The 23,142-nt window shown below is 41.9% G+C and overlaps 1 protein-coding gene across 3 annotated transcripts in view; it reads left to right on the top strand.

Annotated features, from left to right (window-relative positions):
- The window catches only part of RPS6KC1 (ribosomal protein S6 kinase C1), a 159,746-nt gene extending 137,861 nt beyond the window's left edge, over positions 1–21,885 (top strand). For all 3 annotated transcript variants that reach the window (XM_037027665.1, XM_037027663.1, XM_037027664.1), the window contains 3 exons: positions 8,804–8,886; positions 10,155–10,250; positions 20,913–21,885. In XM_037027665.1, coding sequence (XP_036883560.1) covers positions 8,804–8,886; positions 10,155–10,250; positions 20,913–21,023 — 290 coding nt within the window. In that variant the 3' untranslated portion in view covers positions 21,024–21,885. The remainder of the gene's footprint in view (positions 1–8,803; positions 8,887–10,154; positions 10,251–20,912) is intronic.
- Positions 21,886–23,142: the final 1,257 nt, after the last annotated feature.

Here is a 23,142-nt window from a genome sequence, read left to right as displayed (position 1 = left end):
GAGAAAAGTAGGCAGTATGGTTGTCCTAGAGAACACTTAAATGAATTTGATTTTCATAACATTTAAATAAAATTTCTTACAGATACCCATCATGTCACCAGGCCGGCAGCCAGCTCTGAGAGCCAGCTTGCACGCTTCTAGCGCCTTTCATGGGCTCATGCGCCCAGATTCCCTGGGTTGCAAAGGGAGACCTTGAATTACCTCCTGTTCCTGACTTTTTCCTGCTGCCAGGGCTTTGCACCCTCTTTCCTTGCCACATGCCCTCTGGACCAGAACAAACTGTAACGATCGGCACCTCTGCAGAGGGGAGCCCTGGGGGGTGTCCCGTCGACACCCACTTTGAGCCACCGTCACATCTTGCCTGGACCACTGTGTGTCAGCTGACTGACCTCTGTTCTCACCCTGCTTTTGTCTGTTTTGTCCGGCAGCCAGAGGACGCTCTAGAGAGCGTTCCAAACTTTCCAGCCTGTCACGTGTCAGGGTACCCGATGGGCCCCGAGAAAATGAATGCAATGAGGCCTTTTTAGGTGTTTTGCATGAACAGTGCTACCACCCAAGAGCGGTCTGTTTCTTTGGCAAACATTTGCTACGTGGTTCCTGTGTCCCAAGCACTGTGTCTAGGAGCTAGAGATAAAAGACATAATTGGTAAAATATTGACAGTTACTTTGAAGATTTATATAAAACAAGAGACTACCCAAACAGAAGACCTATACCATTGGTTAATTAGGACATTAATAGATTTTTATAGGTACATAGTTGTATTGATAGAATAGTAATTTACCAAGCTAACGAAGGTTATGCTAGGCTGTCTCTTTTCTCGCAGTTTGGTTCCATATAATGTTGGACAAAGAAAAATTCTTTCTTCTGCGTTTCTTTCTCTTTGCTCTTTAGTCATCAGCTGTAGTGGAAGACTAATGCTCAGCCCCTGCGTGGAAAATCTTTATACACAGCAAGAGCTGGTGAGCAAAATTGACTAGAATTTTGTAATTCTAGTCCCTTTCAATTAGCAACAGATGCTGCAGGGAAGGCCCGCCTGTGTGGCAACCCAGCACAATCCGGAGTGCTTCTTGCAGAAAAAAATATGTGCTTTTCCTCGGTCCAGAGATGTCAGTGTGTCACTAATGGTAGATTAGAATTTTTCTTTTTAACCTTTCTCTCCTCCTAAGGCCAATAATGAAGTCTGTCTCCCCTGGAAGGGAGTTAACAAATGTTTGGTCATTTGTGACAGCGTTTGAAATCTCGCTGAACACTGATAGAATTTGTGGAAAAAGTTAAACACTCCAACTTGTTTTCTGACACTGTAAAAATGTGCGTGGTGTTTAGTTTTAAGGTTTATAAGAATGTGGCTTAATTTTCATATTGTCCTCTTCACTGAGGATTTGCCTTTTTATTCCAAAAGCTAAGTTACTCATGTTTCTTTTCCAAAGGAAAGAGCTGGGATTCTTTTTTTAAAAAATATTTTATTTATTTATTCCTAGATAGACAGGAAGAGGGGCAGAAACAGAGGGAGGGAAACATTGATGTGAGAGAGAGACATCAGTTGGTTGCCTCTTGCACATGCCCTGCCTGACCAGGGACTGGGCTGGCAACCCTGGCAGGGGCTCTGCCTGGGAGGCAGATGGGTGACCCTTTACTATGTGGAACGATGCCCAACCTTTTCAGCCACACCGGTCAGGGGGAGAGTTGAATTCTTAAGGGGAATTTTTTTAATGAAAATAAATTATTTTTGAAAAAAATTTAAAAAATTAATTTGGAAAAAAGTTCTGTGGCATTAGAAAAACGTATTTACTCTTCTTCCCCTAAATATACTTACTGCTGATTATCACTTTAATGTATTCCGTAGGTCTGTGCCTTTAAGCTTGTTCTGTCATTTTGCTGTTTGGATAGAGTGCTGTGTCATTTACATGCCAGAGCCTTCCAGCATCTAACTGTTGCCTTAAATTGACTGTTACATAAATGCTCATTTGCAACAATTGCTTTTTCATTGAGATTTATATGACTTCTTAATAACAACTCCACAGTTACTGTTATTTTGAGAGTGAAAAAAAATAAGGCTTTTAAGATTCTCTTTATTAAGAAAAGTATAGTTAAGGAAAAGAGTTTAGGAAACATATTTAAATACTTGTCGTAAAGTGAAAGAGAATTTTTTAATAAGTGAAATTCTTGTCTAAGAAATTCAGAACTTCCTACCATATTTTTGGACCATAAAACGGACCTAGGTTTTAGAGGAAAATAGGGAAAAACACTTGAAGCAAAAAATGTGGTAAAATATGGAATAACATAAAATTTCACCAAAGTAAATGTAAACAGAACTCAATAGCAGCATTAACAACCATTATTCCTTCCAATTTGGGGGGTGGAGTATGTCTTATAATAAGCCCGAAAAATGCAGTATATTTCCTGCCGTGTCCTGGAAGGAAGACAGCAACAACAGATCACACTGCCAGGTGGAGGCTGTGGTTTCTGGATTGGGTGTGAGCAACTATAGTGTTAATATTGGTAGAGGTAAGTGGAAGGATGAGATGTCCTGCGTGGGGAACAGAACCAGGTAACATCACCAGTTTGAAGATGTGTCTCAACAAATCCATCAAGAGCTACCTGAGTAATATCAGGTTCCCTTATTTATCATGCATTTTAACAGTAATGTCTTTTAAAGAAGAGTAAGTTCTGAATGTGGGATGCTGAGGGCACTACAATTGCTTGAAATACAAGATGGTGATTTTTTAAAAGATTTTATGTATTCATTTTTATTTATTTACTTATTTTTATGTATTCATTTTTAGACAGAGGAGAAAGGAGGGACAAAGAGTGGGAGAGAAACATCAGTGTGTGGTTGCCTCTCACGTGTCCCCCACTGAGGACTTGGCCTGCCTCCCAGGCATGTGCCCTGACTGGGAATCAAACCAGTGACCTTTGATTCTCAGGCCGGGGCTCAATGCACTGAGCCACACCAGCCAGGTGCAAGAAGATTCTTCTTTATAAAGCTTTGTAGAAAGGTTGGTCTTTATTTAAAGCTTGAGTTTGAGATGTATTTTCTAGCTCTTTCCATTTTCTATAAAATTTGAGCATAGTATTAGCATAAACGTGTGGTTACTTTGGGGTCATATCTTTGTTACACATACGTGGCTTAAATTGTATAGTCCTGCAAGGCAGGGCAGACAGGTACCCGCCACAACTTCAGTGATGCTGAGATCAGGTGGTCTGTCCAGTGTCCTTCCTGCTTCCTGGGGTCTGGGTGGATATTTTGGGGTTTTTTCCCCCCTCACTTCTCATACAGATGTAGACATTTTCTGGTTTCCTGAGTCCCAGCTACCTCGTTTTCTATTCCTCTAGTTTTCAGGAGTGAGGCTTTGTAGTTATCAGCTTTGGGGTCAGGCAACATTATTATTTGGGGCTTTGTGGGGAGACTTAGTAAACTCTGATTATTGTAAGGACTGTCCAACTCTGTTATTCTATGTTTTAGCAAGCCCAGTGACAGTATGGGTTACCAAGGTAGCACTGGTTTTCTGAAAACTGCCCTGGCTTGTTGAAGAGTGCTCTATGAGGTGTTAAACATGAGTAAAGCCAATGGAGGCAAAGTACATTTTACGTTGTGATATCTTTATTGTTATGTGAGCTCATTTATTCATGTGTGAAATGAGATAGTTTGAACCATTAGTGTGACTCAGTGGGATTGTACCTTGTGTTAGAATCTGAGACTTGACGGTGCCAAAGTGAGGGTCCCAGAATTTTACTGAGCTGTTCCCACATACTTGCTGTCCTTAGAAAATTCTGGATGATTCAAAATCTAAGCGGGAGCCGTGTCTGTCTCCATCATGTTAAAAGGCGGTAACGGTTAGAGGCAGTGACACTGACTCCTTTGGCCTGCCACCAGGTCCCTGAGGACAAGGGAAGGTTGGCTCTGTCTAGAAAGGAGAGGAAGGAAGATTGAGGGATTCTGGCTCGTTTCCGCGTAATCCCACTCTTTGGGCACCTTAGGTCAGTGGAGGGAGAAAAAGTCGTGAGAAAGGCTCATGAGTGCTTTTGAAAACGCTTTCAGGATCGTCAAGTTTACAGGGAGGACGAATGGTTAGGGGTCTGGCTATCCTCATTTTCAGGGGAGCGTGGTGGCCTCCCCAGCCAGGCTGGGACGGTCCGTGCGTGTCTTTGACTCAGAAAGGGAAGGTCTTTTTTGTGTGGGGGGATGAAGTGAGAATGTGTTTGTTTTCTTGGGGAATAGTTTCTTTTCCCTCCCGATTACTGTGCTCGACGCCTGCAGTTCCACTGTGCTTGTGGAGTGAGGCTCCTGGTCCACCGCCCGGGGAAGGCGAACACAGAATGCAGTGGGGTAGCTGGGGCGGCTACCCTACTTTCTTTCTTTCTTATATTGTATTGATTATACTATTACAGTTGTCCCATTTCCTTCCCTTTACTCCCCTCTGCCCTGCACACCTCCCCCCCCACCACCGTTTAGTTCAAGTCCTTGGGGTTTTGACAGCCATGCGACCTCAGGCTTCTTTTTGGCAATGCTGTTTCAGAGTAAAGCTTTACAGTTTCGATCTGAGTATTAGATTAGGGGCTGGTTTATAATAATGTTAAAATATTAGGGGATATTCGGATCTGGACTCATCAGACGCTGTGGCAGTTCACGTTTGATCATTATCTACTCGTTAAGGGCTGGGGCAGAACATTGCAGGGATTTCAAAGGAGCGTAAAACCAGCGAAACTACTTCTTAGACTCCTTAGCTGAACGAGTTCACATAAACGGATAAAGGAATACATCTTGTCGGTCTCATCCAGTTCCTCTCAAACTTTTCTGCTCAGGTACTTCTGACTGCAGAGGATGTGAAATGAGTGCCAGGGACTAGTGAAATATGATCCTAAAGTTCCTTTGAAGCGTTTTATCTTGCAAATCCATGCAAATTTTACATTCTCTTCCATAATAGATCTGTGTTTCTTTTAATAGTGAAACAATACCCATCCCCTTTCACATGTATAAAAATCTTTATGCTCCAGAAGATATACCGTGCTTATTTGGTAGTTTCAGCCCNACGCACATACATGGTGACACATTTCATCCCTCCCCCCGCCAGGGGAGCATACCAGCAGTGATGTGGGGAACTGGCGTAATGTGTAACTTTCGATGGTCTAGGCTCCACTGGTTACTGGTGCTTGGACCTTCGGTTGGACCTTCGGCTGAGTTTAAAAGGAAACTTTATAAATGGTTTGCATTAGATAGACTTACTCAGTGACCCTCCACTCTGTTCTGACAGGAGAGCTTTCTGAGCAGAGGCTCGGCCTAGGGCTTTAGTCCGGAGCTCCCGCGCCTGTTGGTAGACGCTGTACAACCACCTTACTCGTTTTCTCAACTTTCGGTTGGGTCCGAGGTTCCTCTTTTCCCGGGACACTCAGTTACTACCTGAGTTCTTCTCCAAAGTCACCCGACCCAAATAAGTTCTCCATAGTTTGCTTGGAGATTTTAAATAATGCATGTAAACTATTAGACATAGTTCCTTACATGCGGGAAGCAGTTGGTAAATGTTAGCTGCTGTTTTGTTGCACTTACCATCATTGCAGTGTGCGCCTACTGGGAGCCAAGCCACAGGCCATCCACAGAAAGGCAGACTTGGTGCGGCCTGCTCAGAACAGATGGCTGACCAACAGCGTTAGGTCTCGACTTGTGAACGGGGTCACCTTTATTATAAAACTATGAAACACGTACTACTTGCTGTGGGATTAAAGAAAGTGGAATCGCTTAAATTCTTGAGCAGAAACATAGTGAAAGAGAAACCCGTTAGCTATGCCAGTAGGAGAAGCGGCTTCAGTGTTGCCCTGTTCGGCAGTGTGGCCAGCACGTGGGGTTCTGGGGACGAAGAACGTCTAGTCTGAGCCGCATACGCATGCAGGTTGAATGACTCCTGGGTAGAGACCTCAGAGTGGAGGCCTGGTTGAACACAGGCCCGACTGAGCTGGACATTTGAATGCTATTTAATGGTCAGTGAGAGGCCCTTTCAGAATTTTGAATAGAACAATGATATGTTGACTACTAAAACTGGAAGGAAATGTGCAAAAAGTTGTATTTGATGACAGGAGCACGGTCCATTTCTTTTGCTTTTGCCAGGTTTCTAAGGACATGCACCCTTTCCGAGGTTCTCCGAGCGCACTCGGAGGAGAGGGCGGCTCTCTGCGGGCAGATCGGGGTGGGTGTGGAAGCAGCGGGCTTGACTCTGGGAGGGCACCCCGGGCACTTTGATGAGAAACCACGAGGGAATCGTCCTTCAAGAGGATCACTGTTTTAGGAGGTCACTGATCTCAGATCTCAGCCCACACATTGTGGGTGAGATCCAGTGATTCCTCGAGGCTCTGAGCCCAGAACTCTGGACTGCTCGTCTGTGCTTCCCGTGATGCGGACTGGCGGTCAGGCTGTGGGTGAGCAGCCTTTCGGGAAGGGTAGGCCTGCCTTCCCTGCCCCAACAAGCCTACATGTTTTCATGTCATCTTTTTGCACATTTCACATTGTGCCGTTTAGTTATTCACGCCAGTTAATAAGTATGAAAATGAATATCTCACTACCCCAGAGGCAAATGGCTAAATCATTTTGTCAGTATTGTCTCATCAGTCTTTTTTGTAAATACGTAATTTTAAAATAGAATTCTGATGTTTTAGAGCTTGTTTTTTTTAATGTAATATAACCAGAGGTTGACTTAGACACTTGAGACTTTGCATGAAGACATCATCTTTTTTTTAACAATTATTTTATTTTGTTTATTTATCTTTAGAGGGGAAGGGAAGGAGAGAGAGAAAGAAACATCAATGTATGGTTGCCTCTCATGCGTCCCCTGCTGGGAACTGGCCTGCAACCCAGACATGTGCCCTGAGTGGGAATCGAACCATAATTGTCTGGTTCGCAGGCCCGCGCTCAATCCACTGAGCTACACCAGCCAGGGCCAAGGACATCATCTTAAATGATTACGTGGTAGTATTCCATCATAGGGAGTGCAAGTATCCATCATTAAGTCTATTGTTAGAGAGTTCTCAGTTTTGAAAATGAGCTGCAATTTTATAAATGCCAGTGGATCTAGGAGGGTTTGGAGACTTGGTTGTGCACACAACACATGTGTGAGAGCAGCTAGTTAGAGAAGGGAGGGTGTGGCTTGGCATGAAGCTCCGTGTGGAGGTGGGAGGCTGGGGAGGGGCTGGCGTGAAGGGCGTAGTTCTTCGAGAGTCAGGAAACCCGGGAGGAGAGCGAGAGCGAGGGCGCAGGCGCGGGGAAGGCTGCTGATGTGGGCTACGTTCAGTGTCTTGCACAGGAATGGCTCTTTTTTCTTTCTCTGGTCCTTTTCTTTCTATGACCTTTTTTCAAGACTTAAAGCTTGAGCTATTTTATGAGTTTTGTGGTTCTCCCACACACAGATTTACTTAAGTATGGGTTGAAGGACTGGGTGCTTGAGCACCACTTCCAGTTACTACTTTCTTCTTCCTTATAGAAGTATGCATATTTATTTATTGACTTTTGTTTTTAAAATTATATTTTATTGATTTTACTGTTGCAGTTGCCCTAGTTTTCCATCTCCCACCCCCCCACCCCCTCAGGCAGTCCCCCCCCATTGTTCCCGTCCATGGCTCATGCGTGTAAGTTCTTCGGCTGCTGCGTTTCCTGTACTGTGCAGCCCTCTGACTGCCTGTTTGTACGTCTCCGTCCCCTCACCCGTTCCCCCACATTGTCTGGCAACCGTCAGACTGCTCTCTGTATCCGTGATTCTGTCTCTGTTCTTGTTTGCTTAGTGTGTTTTTCAGATTCAGTTGTTGATAGATATGTATTTATTGCCATTGTATTGTTTCTAGTACTGCTCTTTTTCTTTCTACCCCAAGGCTTTAGAAGGTTATATTGTTACGAGTTGTGGGCTACCTGCAGACAACTAACGAGTGTGTTTTATCATTCAAATATGAATGAACGGGCAGATATTGATAAGGTCTAGTGATTAATAGAATGCCATTAGGAAAGGACAGGAATATGTCAAACATGACTTAAGGACTAAAAGCCTCAGAAGTGGGGAAGTGAGGAGTTTTTGCTGATTTGTGGAGAAACCTGAAAGCGGACACCTGAAAACTCACATGGCGTGTAAGGGAACCTGTGCTGCCGAGATAGGGGTAACGCAGCTAAAATGGTGCAGACACTCTGCCATCCCTTGTCTTAGCCAGTAGTTTCAGTGGTGACTTAAGACAACACATCTCTGCACTTGTAATAACAAGATGGGTAAATTTGCATTGCGCGCGCTCCCTCTGTAGTTGAAATCAATGGATTATGTAGGGGAGAGATGATACTGTGAGCCAGGTCTGAGTTCTGCTACTGATCTGTTCTGTGACATTGGACAGGGCATTTCACCTCTCTGGTTTCTAATCTGCACAAGGATAATTAATACTGGTTTAAACGATTTTTGCAGTTTCTTCTGAACCAAGGGTTTTTATGTTAAAACAAGACATGACCTCTGAGGCAGAGTTGGCTATACTTTCTCAAATTTGAAAAATTAAGCAAAATGCTAATCTAGTAGATTCAGGTAACTTTTAAGTATAGCATCTTGAAGGTGTCCCTCTATCGACCAAAGAACAAATGTCTCGGTTTAATATATGACTGTGTCAAAAAAAAAATGCAACCACAGTAGGTGACCAAAGGGAGAAGTAACTTTCAGAAATTTTGAAAGCCCCGTAGTATTTAGTATATGCTCTCTCAGCATTAAAAGGGTCACCTTGCTTATACATGTTAATTTCAAAAGTTTAATTGACCTTTGGAATTTTAATAGCAACCTTTTTTGGTTTATGTAGAGGTTGGAGCAATCACTGAAGAAACTGAAGCCTGCGATTGGTGGAGTTTGGGTGCTGTCCTCTTCGAACTTCTCACTGGCAAGGTGAGCAGTGACCTGGACGCTTAATAAGCTTCACCAGCTGCTCCCTTGATTTCGAACTGAGAATGTTTAGCCTCTTCCTTTAGTTTTTAGATCAGGGACTCGGTAAGAGAACCTCTGAGAAATATGTTTATCAAGATTCCAGATTTTTAAAATAAAAATAGAGTTGTATTACGCTGATAAATTGATGGTAAAATTCTGTTATGTTACAGTGTTAGCACACAGTAGGATAGAAGACTACCCATTTTTTTTTTCATTTTTTACGATTCTGTTTGAACAGAGTTCTCTCTGCACGGTACATGCCAGGATGTATTAGAATTCTCTGGGTGAATTTTAAGCATCTTGTCTGAAATCAAGAGGGAATTCTTGTTTTAGAAAATTAATATAGCTATGAAAAGTAACATCCTTTTGCTCAATACTGTAAATTTTTCCTGTGTGCCAGCTTAAGGACAGAATTTAAACTTTTCTGATCAGTAACTTTTAAGAAAGACACTTGAGGCTAATAGGCTTTAATAGAGTACTGTACAGATTGCCTCTTGGGAAGAAAACAGAGGAAATAAGCAGTTGTATTTTTATAAGTCATCACGTACCTTAAATACGTAGATAAGACTGAATTCCCAAGATAGTTGTAGGATTTACAGTTCACCTGTACATACGGTTATACCATAATGTGCTGTATATACATAAAATGTCATTATTAACAAATTCTAGTATTTGAAGATTATTAATACATTACAAATTTTAGCGATATCTAAAGTCCCTGTTTAGTTTTCTTTAAATTTTTTCTTTATTGACTTTAGAGAGAGAGGAAGGGGAGGATAAAGAGAGGGAGAGAAACATCGATGTGAGAGAGAAACACTGATTGGCTGCCTTTTGTAGGCACTCCAGTCTGAGACCAAACCCCGCAACCCAGGCACAGGCCCTGACCTGGAATCAAACCCATGGCGTTTCAGTTGGCAGGGCGGTGCCTAAACTCCTGAGTCACACTGGCCTCCAGGCCCCCTTTTAGTTTTCATATGTAATGTAAGCTCTCCTACTTAAGAGCCATTTTCTTTGTAATTGAGGGGAAAGGGCTGGTAACATCAGCTTCTGATGTGATTTTGCTGATTGCCTTCAATCCAGTCGGAGGTTTTGTGGCCTTAGCTCCCTCGTCCCAAACCGCCTGCGTGGCCGTGTTGAACACCGCAGCTCCCGGTAGAGCGTGGTCGCTTTCTCTGTGTGCCCTGTCCGTATGTCCTGGGATAAGCAGTGTGCCTGACTGACTGTTTCAGACTCTGGTCGAGTGCCATCCGGCAGGAATAACCACTCACACTACTTTGAACATGCCGGAATGCGTCTCCGAAGAGGCTCGCTCACTCATTCAACAGGTAATGTGATTGACCTATTGGCCAAGTATGTCAGCCATGCAAGTTAGTAGAGCCTGCAGCTCCAAAATGTTTAAGAAATTAGTTTTGGGCAAGAACAACCCATTACTAATTACAAATTCAAAACTAATACTGTATGTCTTTAGATTTCTGCTATTATCTAAATATTGGTGAGGTTCGAGAGAACAGGTAAAGCTTATTGGTTTAATTTTTTAAAAAAAAATCAGGCTAATGTTTAATCAATTTTGTATATTTGTGTAGGCATGAGATTTAAGTATTGCTTTTCCCAGGCATAGGCCTGGAACTCCATTGAGCTTCTTACACTGATTCCCTGCATTGAAAATGCCCCTCTGGTTTTAAATACCGGATTTGGTGAGCGCACCCAGGGGTGGCAACACTCTGGCAGTAATTGTCAGGCCCGGGATCCGTACACTTTTATGAAAACTGTAATGGGAAAGGTTATTTGAAAAAGATCAAGAACTGAAATTTTTGTTTAAAGAAACATGACATTTTTTTAATCAGGGAAACCAAAATTTTTAAAAAGGTGCGAGGGGTTAATAACATTAAGAAGACAAAATACCTAGTGTCCTATTGACGAGCGGTGGTGGTTCCATTCACAAGCACATGCAAGGCCTGGTGCTGTAAAGTTTGAGACGGAAATGACTGTCGCAGGCGGGAGTGACGAAGGCTGTCGGCTAGGTTTAAAGAATATGTTGGCAAGTGAGGTTCAGGAGGGGTTATCGTCAAGGCAGTGGTCGTATGAGGAAAGTTTTTGTGTAGTGGGTGTTATTTTGGGGGAGCCTTAGACCGACTTTCGGCAGGACAGGGCTGGGTGTGCGAGGAGTCGCTGGATGGAATGGTCAGCTTCAACAAAGGATGAAATCTGAAAGATGCAATTGGGAAATCAGAAGTTTGGTTTGTCTAGAGTGGAAGGATAAATGTAGGGATGAATAATGGTAGCAGATGAACGTGGAAAGATAAGTGGGGTTCTGCCATGGGGTTCTACTTTCATGAACTGGTACCAGGGTAGAGTGATAATGTTTAATTCAATGACGAAAATGTGGAGTTTTTGTCCAGAAGATGGAACGGATCAGAATTGCACCTCACAAAGGTTCTGAAAATGTGAAGCAGCGTAATCAGGGTGGGAATACTGGAGTCAGAATCCCCGAGCCCTTTGCAAAAGGGTTAGGAGATAACGGGAGACATATAAAACATTTCAATCTAACGGGGAAAAGGACAGCTACTCACTTGATTTCATCCCATTTGCTGTGGCACAAAAAAAAGGTAAATTGAAAGAATTTTGTTGGTAAATAACTGAAGGAAGCATAGCAACTGCCATTTGTTGTTGTTTCTCTTTGTTAAAGAAGTAGTCAGTATCCTACAGGGTGGAGAAAAAAGTAGGTTAACAGCTGTTCATATGGACAATAATAACTAATAAATAATATAATAAACTGTTTCTTGTACTCGCTACTATTAACCTACTTTTGCCCCACCCTGCATCATGATGTGAATACAATTCCTTGCATTAATGAATAAAGGTCTGCTGCTCCCGTCATTATTAGAATAATGTTGTTAAGGAGTCTAGGCTTAAGGTGTGTGAAATCCCCGAATGCAGATGCTTAGAGCTCATGCCGTAGCTCAGCCTTCTGCCACTGGCCTGCCCGAGGAAACGGCCACTCAGGTCGCGGAAGCATCGTCAGGAAAGGGAAAAGGGGTCTCTTGGCCTGATTAGCAATTTGTCACTTTACTTTCCTCTTCCACTACCTCACAGGTCATAGAGGTCATTCAAAAAAATCACAAAATGATTTATTTGGAAATAATTACGCTGCTTTGGGGAGATTTCCCCTTCGGTCTGTCTGCTCCTTGCTTTTTCCTAGGTTTCAGAAAGCCCCATTCCCATGGTTCAGTCGTCTCAGGGGAATGGTACCGAAGGAAACATAGTTATGTTTTAAATGCAGTTTTTAAAACAGCTCCTTACATTTTACAAAGCCTCGGAGCATGAATGTTTGTACTTTACGGTGTACGTTTAGTTAATTATGACACAGTTGCTCTGTCAGTTGAAAGATCATTATATGAGGGGAAAAAACCCTTCAAAACAAATTTCTATGTCTTTATTGCTCAGCTTTCTTGCCTCTTCTTCAGGAACAAGTTGGTTGGCAGTGACTGTCCTGGATTTGCCACTGGTTGACACATTCTCTTAAGCAGTGGGATCTTTGCATGCTCTCTCTCGAAGTCTGGTGTAGTAATTAAAGTGGCAGAATAAGAAGATGGTCATGAGGGAAACAGTCATACTTTGCCTATAGATTTATTCTTGCAGATGTATAGAAGAGTCCATGAATTAAGTGAATTGACTTTAGTAAAATGAAAATGTGAACTTCTATTAGAATTTCATAATGAGGTCATGTTTTAGATAGAATGGTGGAGGAGAAGCCAGTTGTAACAAAGAAGAAAGAACTTACATGTTTCCTGAAATTGTAAAGAATATACTAGAATTATAGTTAATTCTTACCAATATTTGATATTTCAAATTTATATTAAAGTGTCTGATGCCCTCCACATTTCAGTCAATAGACATGAATTACCTGACTTTGAAAATGGGTTCGATACATTTAGGTTATTACTCTTATGTTTGTTTTTTAATAGCTTTTCTCCTAACACTTTAGCAACTGATAATTCAGTAATTCCTGGAGGAGTTAGATTTAATACAGGAGTCATTTAAGTGCCAGGTACAATAATTTCAAGTTGAAAGAGTGTGAGCACCACTGTTTGAAGTGCAAGCCTCACTCCCTTTATGGGCTGGGTCACATCAGGGTGAAGTACCACATTCTAGACGTGTGCTGATCACACACTCGGGAGGCGCTGTAACAGCGTTGAGAGCGTGGATTCTGGAGCCATAGCCCCTGAACTCAAGTCTTGTCCTTGCTACTTCGTACTTCCCTGGGTCTCTGTTTTCTCATCTCTGAAACAGAGAAAATAGTGGTAGATATTCATAGAATTGTGAGTTAAATGAATTAACCTACATGAAGCACTTAGAATAATGCCTAGCACACAGTGAGCGTCACACAAATGTTTTGTGTTGTTATTGTTGATGGGACAGTGTTGAGGGTTCACGACATGCAGTGATCTGCAGTGTGGTGAAACCTGCAGTTGAATCACAGGGTTGCCAATGTCAGGGTGAGGCAGCTGCTGATGATACGAAGAAAAGGTCTCAGAAAGCAGTGGCCTGGCATGGAATAGGAAATCAGTTGATACTTTTCACACAAATAATGGAATGAATGAAGCATGAATGGGAGAAAAAAAATAGAAATAAAGGAAAAAGAAGAAATAGAAGTTGGGGTTAAATTTGAATAATGGGATTTTCTATATGTACAGAATCATTAATGTAAAGAAATTATTTAAATATTTTAGTTACAGTTGGCTAAGTTTTGTGAAAAAAAAAGTATTTGCTATGGAAATACTTTGAGGTTTCAATGGTGGATGAGGAAGTTGGCAAATTCTTTCCTTGAAAAGGAAAGTATAAAGTTAGACAGAATTGGCAAAAATAACCATCTCGGTCTCCTGGAAATTGATCAGAGAAATACAGAAATCTGAAAAGTGTTTATGCTTGAAAAACAGTGGAACTTTGGGACAGAACATTGGCACTTTGGCGTGCTTCTCGGGGCCGTGCCCACTGTCTTTTCCCTGCTGGGTCAGGTGTGAGGGTTCTGCCGGACTGGGGCAGGCCACAGGACACCCGCCGCCACCCCCCCCCCCCCCCCCCCCCCCCCCGGCGGCGGGCATGGGCGCAGGAGCAGGGAGGAGCCCTGTGAAAAGTCAGAACCAGGGCCGACTTGAATGTGGCCTGAATTTTGAATGTGTTCCCATTGGCAGAGGATGGAAGCTTTGGTGGCTGCGGTATTTTTTTCCCTCCATTTCCCCATCCCCCTTCCTTTGGTAACTGTCATCATGTTCTCTACCCTCTATGGGTGGGTTTCTGTTGTGTGTTTCTGGATTCCACATGTGAGTGAAATCACACAGTATTGGCCTTTCTTTGTCTGATTGTGTTCACTTAGCTTCATACTCTCCGTGTCCGTCCATGTTGTTGGAATGGCAAATTTTCATTCTTTTGGGTTGCTGACTAATATTTTCTTCTATGCGTACATATACCACATTTTCTTTATCCATCATCTATTGATGAAGGACACTGTGGCTCCTTCCCTATGTTGGCTATTGTAAGTAGTGCTGCAGTGGCCGTCAGGGTGCATGTGTCTTTGAATTCATGTTTTTGTGTTCTTTGGATAGGTACTGGAAGTGGAATTGCTGGGGTGTATGGTAGCTGTGTTTTTAATTTTTTTGAGCAGTCTTCATACTGTTTCCCGTAGTTGCTGTACCAATTTACAACCCCATCAACAGTGTTCAGGGTTCCCTTTTTTTCACATCTTTGTCTGCCTCTGTTATTTGTTGATTTTTTGATGATAGCCACTCCGACAGGTGCGAGGCGGTATCTCAGTGTGGTTTTGATTTGCATCTCTGATGGATAGTGATGTTGACCACCTTTGCATGGGGCCGTAGGCCATCTGTATGTCCTCTTTGGGTAAATGTCTGTTCAGGTCCTCTGCCTATTTTTTCAGGGTTGTTTGGGGTCTTTTTGGGGGGGAGGGTTTAAGTTGTATGAGTTTCTTCTATATTTTCGATATAACTCTTTATTGGATGTATCATTTGAAATATCTTCTCCCATTTAGTAGGTTTTCATTTTGTCGATGCTTTCCTTCACTGTGAAAAAAATTATTAGTTTGATCTAGTCCTATTTCTTTTTTTCCTTTTGTTGCCCTTGGCCGAGGGGGCTTATTCCAAAAGATATTGCTAAAAGCAATTTCAAAGAGTTTATTGCCTATGTTTTCTTCCAGGAATTTTATGGTGTCAGGTTTTACATTTAAGTCTTTAATCCATTTTGAGTTTATTTTTGTATATGGTGTAAGAAAGTGGCCTGATTTTATTATGCCCCATGTATCTGTCCAATTTTCTCAATGCACTTATCGAAGAGAGTATATTTACACCATTGTATATCCTTGCCTCCATTGTCATATTTGAATGCAACCTCTTTTCAATCACTGGTTGACCACTAAGCCATGTAGACATTGGGAGGACCCCTAGGAAGCCAAGGTCAAAAACAGAAACAAGAAAAAGTATGAGCAGAGCTATCAACAGCTGCTTATTATAGTGCGGGGGTGGGGGGGTTGGGGGGGAGCAGGTTTGCAGCTTTTCCTGAAACACGTTACTAAACCATCCGACAGCAGCATTCACAGTCTTCATGGGGGGAAGTCAGACTTCAGAGTAGCTAAAATATATTTTCTGAAATGTCCCTTTTCCAGAAAAATATTATAAGACATTCAGAAATAAAAAAGTCTGACCTATATACAGGGTTAAAAGCAGTCAATAAGAGTTTTCTCTAAAGTGTCCCCAGATTTTAGGTTTTTCAAAGTGGATATTATAAATATGTTTAAAGAAGGGAAGGAGACCATGTTTAAAGAATTAAAGGAAAGTAGGACAACAGTGAATCAACAAATAAAGATTCTCAATAAGGACTTAAAAATTGTATTTTTAACAAAAGAACCAAATAGAAATTCTTTATTTAGTTCACAATACAGTCATTGAGATGAAGGAGTCACTAAGGGAAAGAAATTTATAGAATATTTTAACAGCAAGTTTGAGGTGAAGGAAGACTCAGTGCATTTGAAATAAAACAACAGAAATTACTCAATCTGAAAAACACAGAAAAAATGCATGGGGCTACGAGATGTGTAAGAGAATATCAAATGTATCAATGTACATGTAATGGGAGTTCCAGACAGAAAGGAAAGAGGGGAAGGGGCAGCAGAAATATTGGAAGAAACAATAGCTGAAAATGCTGTATGATGAGAAACACTGATAGGCATCAGAGAAACCCAGTGGAGCCTGCGGAGGAAAATGCAAAGATCCATAAGTAGACACATTGTGGGCAAATGATGGAAAGATAAAAACAGGGAGGTTTTGCAAGCAGTGAGAGAGAAACAGGTTGTATACCAGGGAGCATTAATGTGTGACTTCTCATTAAAAACAATGGAAGACAGTTAATTACATTTCCTGCGATGATCAGTTGAGAATATATACAGATATCAAATCATTATGTGGTACTCCTAAAACTAATACAATGTTGTATGTAAGTTACATCTCAATAAAAAAAGAAAAAAGAGAGAAATGGCATATTCAAAGTGCTGAAAGGAAGTAACTTTCAGTCCTTCCCAAGCAAAGATAAAAAAAGAAATTCCCTGCCTTACAAGAAATAATACAGGAAGCCCTTCAGGCTAATGGGAAAAGACACCACATAGTACCGCGAATCTCTAGGAGAAGATGAAGAGTCCTAGAATGGTAAATAGAAGTTAGTACAAAAGACTAAGTATATTTTTTCTCTTTTCTCTTCTAAACTTCTTTAAAAGACAAATGGTTGATTATATGAAGCAGTAATTATAACACTGTGCTGTTGGGTTTATAATGCATATGGATGCAACGTATATCGAAAGAAAAAGTCCAGCCATTGTTAATACGACGAGAACAGTCTGCACTGACATCCATGCACCTTGGCCGCCAAGAAGAGTGGACTGGATGCACATGCATGAGCGGTGATGACGTCACTGTGCTAGGGGGCCGCTGTGTGGTCATCACATTCAACATGACCGAGCAAGTAGAGCAACGAATCTGCGTCAGGTTTTGCGTTAGGCTTGAACATTCCTCCATGGAAACTATTTGGACCACTCCGAAGGCTGCAGCTATGGACAACTGGCGATTGGCAGCTTTGTCACGACAACACGCCCGCTCATGCGTCATGTCTCGTGCAGAGTTTTTTGACAAAACATCAAATCACCCAGGTGACTCAGCCCCTTGAGAGCCAAGATTTGATGCCCTGTGACTTCCATCATTTCCCAAAACTAAAATCACCTTTGAAAGGAAAGAGAGTTCAGACTGTTGGTGAGATTCAGAAAAATACGACGGGGCAGCTGATGGAGACTGGGAGAACTGTGTGAGGTCCCAAGGTGCCAACTTTGAAGGGGACTGAGGCGTCACTGTCATATGTATAGTGTTTCTTATTTCTTGTATCTTTTTCAGTAAATGTGTGTATTTTTCATATTACATGGCTAGATACCTTCTGCACACACCTTGTAGAACAATAATAGACCAAAGAAGGTAGAAGGAATGTAGGTCTAGTGGAGCAAAGTTTCTGCATTTTACTGGAATTAAGTTAGTATTGATCTGAAGTAGATTTTGATAAACTAAGAGGTATATTGTAATTTTTAAAGCAACCACCAAAAAAAATTAATAGAGGAATGAAATACCAGAGTAGAACGTATTTGGCACAAAGGAAGCGATGAGAGAGGAACCAAAAGGACAAAGGCTGTAGAGGACCAGGAGCGAAGTGGCAAACACAGCCCCACGGTGTCAGTAGTTACATTCAGGGTGAAAGTCTCAACGTGCCAGGCAGAAGGCAAGGTGGTTGGCCTGGATAAAAAAAGTAGATCCAAATATCTTCTGGGTACAAGAGATAAAGTTTAAGTTCAAAGACACAGATAGGTTGAAAGGAAAAGGATGGGAAAAGAAAGCCACACAGACAGTAGCCGTACGAGAGTGGGAGTGGCTATATTATATACCAGACAAAGTAGATGTCAAGATAAGAGACTTCCTAGAGACTAAGACAGATGTTTCTTAGTGACAAAAGGGTCATTATATAGAAAGATATAACAGTTATAGGTATATTGTTCTAATAACAGCTGTGAAACACGAGGCAAGGTCTGAGGAAGGCAGAAATGGGCATTCCGATCATCATAAATGGGGGCATCACTGCTCCATCCTGATGATCAATAGAAGACGTGCAAGGGTGTGGAGAAGACTCGGACAACATTGTCAAACAACTCTGATCGACATGTGTAGAGGACACTCCACCCAGTGATTTCCGAATACATTCTTGTCACATGTACGTGGAACATTCTCCAAGGTAGAGTATATAATATGCCATAAAACAAGTTTCAACATTTAAAAGGACTGAAATAATAGAACCTACTCCGACCGTAACAATTTAATTAGCAATCACCCGCAGAAAGAGATCTGGTGAATACACAAGTGTTTGGAAATTAAACAGCACACTTCTAAATAACGTATGAGTCAAAGAAAAACAAATCCCAAGAGAAGCTAGAAAATATTTTTAATGAACTAAAAACAAAAACAAATGCACAATATATCAGAATTTCTAATTCTGATTGCAACTAAATTTCTAATTCTAATGCAACTAAATCAGTTTTTGAGGAAAATTTCTACCTTGAAAAGACCTATATCAAAAAAGAAAGCCTCAAATAAAAATCTTACTTTGCACCGTAAGGAACTAGAGAAAGAAACTATAAAAAGCAAAGTAAACCTAAGTAGGCAGAAGAAAGGAAGCAGGCATCGATGAAATAAGAAAGAGAAAAATCAAGGCATTTACAAGTTGGTTCTTTGAAAAGGCCAGCAAAATTGGGAAACCTTTAGCTAATTCCAAAATGTACATGAAAAGGCAAGGGACTGAGAATGTCCATCATTATCCTAAAGAGAACAGAGCTGGAAGACTCACACAGCCTTGTTTCCACAGTCAGTGTAAAGCCACCAGTGCTTAGTTAGTGTTATTAGAGCAAAGAAAGGTGTATAGGTCAATGGAATGAAATTCAGAGTTCATAAATAAACCTGTACATTACTGTCCATTGATTTTCAATAAAGATGGCAAGAGAATTTGATGGTGAAAAATTTTTTTCATCCAATGGTACTTGGAAAAATTAAATATTCACCTGTAAAACCAAAATGAACCAAGATCCTTACTTCATATCATACGTAAAAATTAACTCAAAATAGCTCATAGACCTATGGGAGCAAAAACTATAAAAATTGCAAAAGAAACAGGAGAAAATCTTCATGACCTTGGATTAGGAAAAGACTTATTAGACATAATAACCAAAAAGAAAAAGTGATAAAGGTGGGCTTCATTAAAATTAAAACTTTTATACTTGAAGACGTTGGTAAGAAAACAAAAAGACAAGCCTCAGACTGGGAGAAAATATTTGAAATCATATAACTAATAATGAACTTGTGTTCAGAACGTATAAGAGAACTCTTATAACTCAATAAGCAGCCAACTCCATATAAAAATGGGCAAAAACTTACCAGTGAAGCTATATGAAATGCTTAGGGTATGGAAAGACCCTAGTCATTAGGGGATACCAGTTAAAACCATGAGATACCACTGATACTCGCTAGCAGAGCTAGGATAAGAAAAGTAGACGGTGTGCAGTATTGGAAGGGATGTAGAGAAACTGGAACCCTCCTATATTGCTGGTGGCAATATAAAATGGTATGGCTACTTCAGAGAACTTTGGCCGTTTCTTGCAAAGCTAAACCTGGACTTAGTATATGACTCAGCAATTCCACTCCTAGCAACATTCATAAGAGAAATGAAAACACGTGTCTACACGAAGACATGTATGCAAAGGTAAACAGCACTTGTGTTCATTACAGCCTCAACCTGAAAAGTGCACATGCCATTAACTCATGAATAGGTTAACGAGATGGGTTATAGTCAAACGGGCTCGCTGGTCAGAGTAAAAAGGGTTGTTGAAACCCGCTCCAGTGGTGGTGGGGGTGGGGATCTCAAACACGTGTGAAGTGAAAGAGAGCTGCAGAAGACGGGGTACTTTGTAACTGCGTTACATGAAATACCCACAGAGGGCATGTGTACAGAGACAGAAAGCACAGTGGTTGCCTGGAGGTGGGGATGGTGGTGGGGACTGACTGTGCAGCACGAGGAGACGTTTTGGGGCGATCGAAATGTTTGTTCTGAATCAGGGCGGTGGTGATGCTTGCGCAGCTCTTCACCATTACCAACGACCATTGACTTGCACACTTGCATACACCAGGTGAATTTTATGCTGAATAAATTATTCCTCAGTGAAACTGTTGAAACAAAAATTTGAGGATGCACAAATGTCTTCAAGACACATTCTCCCAGCATGCCCATGGTCTGCAGTACTTGCATATGAGTACTTCTGTTTCCCACACTCAACAATTCTGTTACGTACAATAGCACTAACTTGTTTTATACACAAATTCTAACAGTGAAGAAGTCGATATGCATTGTACTCATTGGGTCGGGTTGTTTCATGTGAGTCAGCTAAGGAAACAGTTTTGGAATATGATTGACTGATTCTGACGTCGGGTAAGGTTTCATGGCAGTGCACCTGTAATTCACTAGGGCTTGAAAGACTTACGTGCCTCCCAGGCTTTCTTTCTGACCGTGAAAGGAGTAACTGGCCCTCTCAGAATTTGGTGCAATATCAAATTAATGTCACACCGTACTTTTGAAATAGGGAATTCATAGGTAGAACTGGATGAGAATGAGAGAAACGAACTACTCAAGGTCATGTTTCAAATCAGTGGGAAAGCCATAAACTCGGGTACCCCACTCCCCACAGCTAGAGGGATGCTAACATAGCTTCCTTTCAGGCAAAAACAGTCAGTTGGCTGTGAAGCCCATCTGTCACTGGGGTTAAATTTACAAGTCTTTCCTTCCATATTTTTTGTTTTCCTTTTATTTGCTCATTGGATTCCTGTTAGTCACTAAATCCTCTTTTTTAGCTCTTGCAGTTCAACCCCGTGGAACGTCTTGGCGCTGGAGTTGCTGGGGTGGAAGATATCAAATCTCATCCATTTTTCACCCCTGTGGACTGGGCCGAGCTGATGAGATGAACATAACACGGGGTCATCTGCGCACATTCTGGTTTTCTCAGGACAGGTGTCCCTGGTGCAGAGGCAGCCCTGCCTCTTGGTCACCTGCACAGCCCCAGAGCCCTGGGATAAGACTGTTAGAGGAATTGGGCGATCAAAAGGCGGAAAGAGAACAATTCCTTTGCAGTTACTTTCTGGACAAGATGTTGGCTGCACGTGCCAGGAGCTGTTCTGAACAAACCTTTAACCAAGGTGTGCTCTCTACTTTGTCCACCTCCAGTGTGGCGCATGCGTTGTAATCCCAGCTGAAAGCGCCCCTTGAGCACGTCCTCCGATACAGAACTCCAGGTGTGCAATGAAGTGTTACTTGAAAGGAGGACCTTTACTCGGCAGCTAATCATGCTTTCTGCTAACCGGATGGTTTCACATGATCAAATTAATATTTGTTGAATAATATGTGAGAAGTGCTTCATAAATAATGTCATCTGTGGAGCTTAAAAAAGTGAAGAAAAAAAAAAGAATATACTCATCATGTCTGATAGGAGCCATGTTTCACAAAGCTGTGTGATGAATGTATGTTGAATGTGGTCCCAAATGGTTTCATACTCTCAGAAGTCCACGTGCAAAGGAAACACTTTATTGTGTCAACTTCATAGTTGGCTGGTTGGTACCACCCATGGAAGGGTCCACGTAAACACTCGCTCTGTCTCTCTCTCCAACTCTTCTTCCTGCAGCCCTGGCCTGTGCTCTCATACTCTGTTCTTCCACTGATACTCGTGCAACAAAGAAGGGAAGGGGGTATTCACATCCCCAAACTGTGTCGACTTAATATAAGGACTGAGAAATCATGGTGTAAAATAAACGTGGTAAGAATTCAAGTCTCTCCTTCACTTAATTGCTTAGGACTTTTTTTTTTTTAAAGGGTTCTCTTCCTTTTATTTTGGAATGTTAGAAATTTCTATTTCTTATGCTTGACATCGATTTAGTTTTTGGCTTGGCATGCTAAGAACCAAAGGATCTCCGCACCTAAATGGAATTGAATGGCAATTGTATTTAATTGCTTATAGTGACAGGATTTCCAGATTTGACCTCTTAATTTACTTGACATTTTGTAGAAAGAATATGGATATTCACACATCTTCAGACATTTGTATTATTTCATTCAGCTGCTAAGGTAGGTCTTGTGGTTATGCATTGTTTATAACAATTTACAAATGTTTTAAAAGTGTTCATGCATTTTTAAAACTTTACTCAGAGGAGAAAGAGTAAGTCGCTGTTTCCAAGGTAGGAGCTACTAGGAATAACAGAAGCTTTCTGTATGTTTCAGTCCTCTGTGCTTTTGAGGTGTGGGTGCGACCCCCCCCCCCCAAATTCCAGGAGCNCCCCCCCCCCCCCAATTCCAGGAGCATCTGCCATCTGCCATCGGTCAGGTCCTCCCGTCCAATCGAGTGGAAGCAGAAAGTGCGTTAGTGAAACAGGAAATGTGCAGGCATTCTTCCTTTCTCTCTTATCCGACGCCCCCCTTTTCCTCTTTGGTCCCCTTGTAACCCGAACCCCAGCTGAAGGACTGCAACAACACTAGGTGGGGAGCAGGTCACCAGGATCAGAGCTCAGTCCAGATGACATCAGCCCCTGGAACTGGGTTTCAACCGACTGGCCCCCTGGCCTCATAACAGGAACTCACGCAGGTGAGACCCAGAGTGACTTCCTGAGCAGGACTGGTAGGAAATCTGCAGGTCCTTCGAGCCGGCCATCACACAGCTTCCTTCCAGAAGTGCCCTGTGACATGAAAGTAGGATTCCACAGCTAAGGTGAAGCTCCCAGCCCCACCACATGGCGTTGGTCCCTGGGATTCAAGGGACAGTAGTGTCAACAGATGGTTGCTGTGTCAGTGTGTTGACACATTTCCATTGCTTCAGTTTCTCCCTTTGTGTGTTTGGTTGGAACTTGGGCTTAATGTGAATGCATTATTCACAATCACGATGGCCATTAATTGTGTTGGGGATAAACACACAGGATGAATGGCTTTGGGTTGAGGAACCCGGGTCTGTTTTTTTATGGTGTGTATTAGAGATACTGACGTTTCCAATGCTGTGCTGATTCTGCTTTTTCTGCTTTTGTATTTTTTTTTTTTAGCATA

The sequence above is a fragment of the Sturnira hondurensis genome, unplaced genomic scaffold, assembly GCF_014824575.4.
Source record: "Sturnira hondurensis isolate 20B ecotype Veracruz unplaced genomic scaffold, ASM1482457v3 Scaffold0019216, whole genome shotgun sequence".
NCBI lineage: Eukaryota > Metazoa > Chordata > Mammalia > Chiroptera > Phyllostomidae > Sturnira > Sturnira hondurensis.
This window is presented reverse-complemented; position numbering and strand designations above follow the sequence as displayed.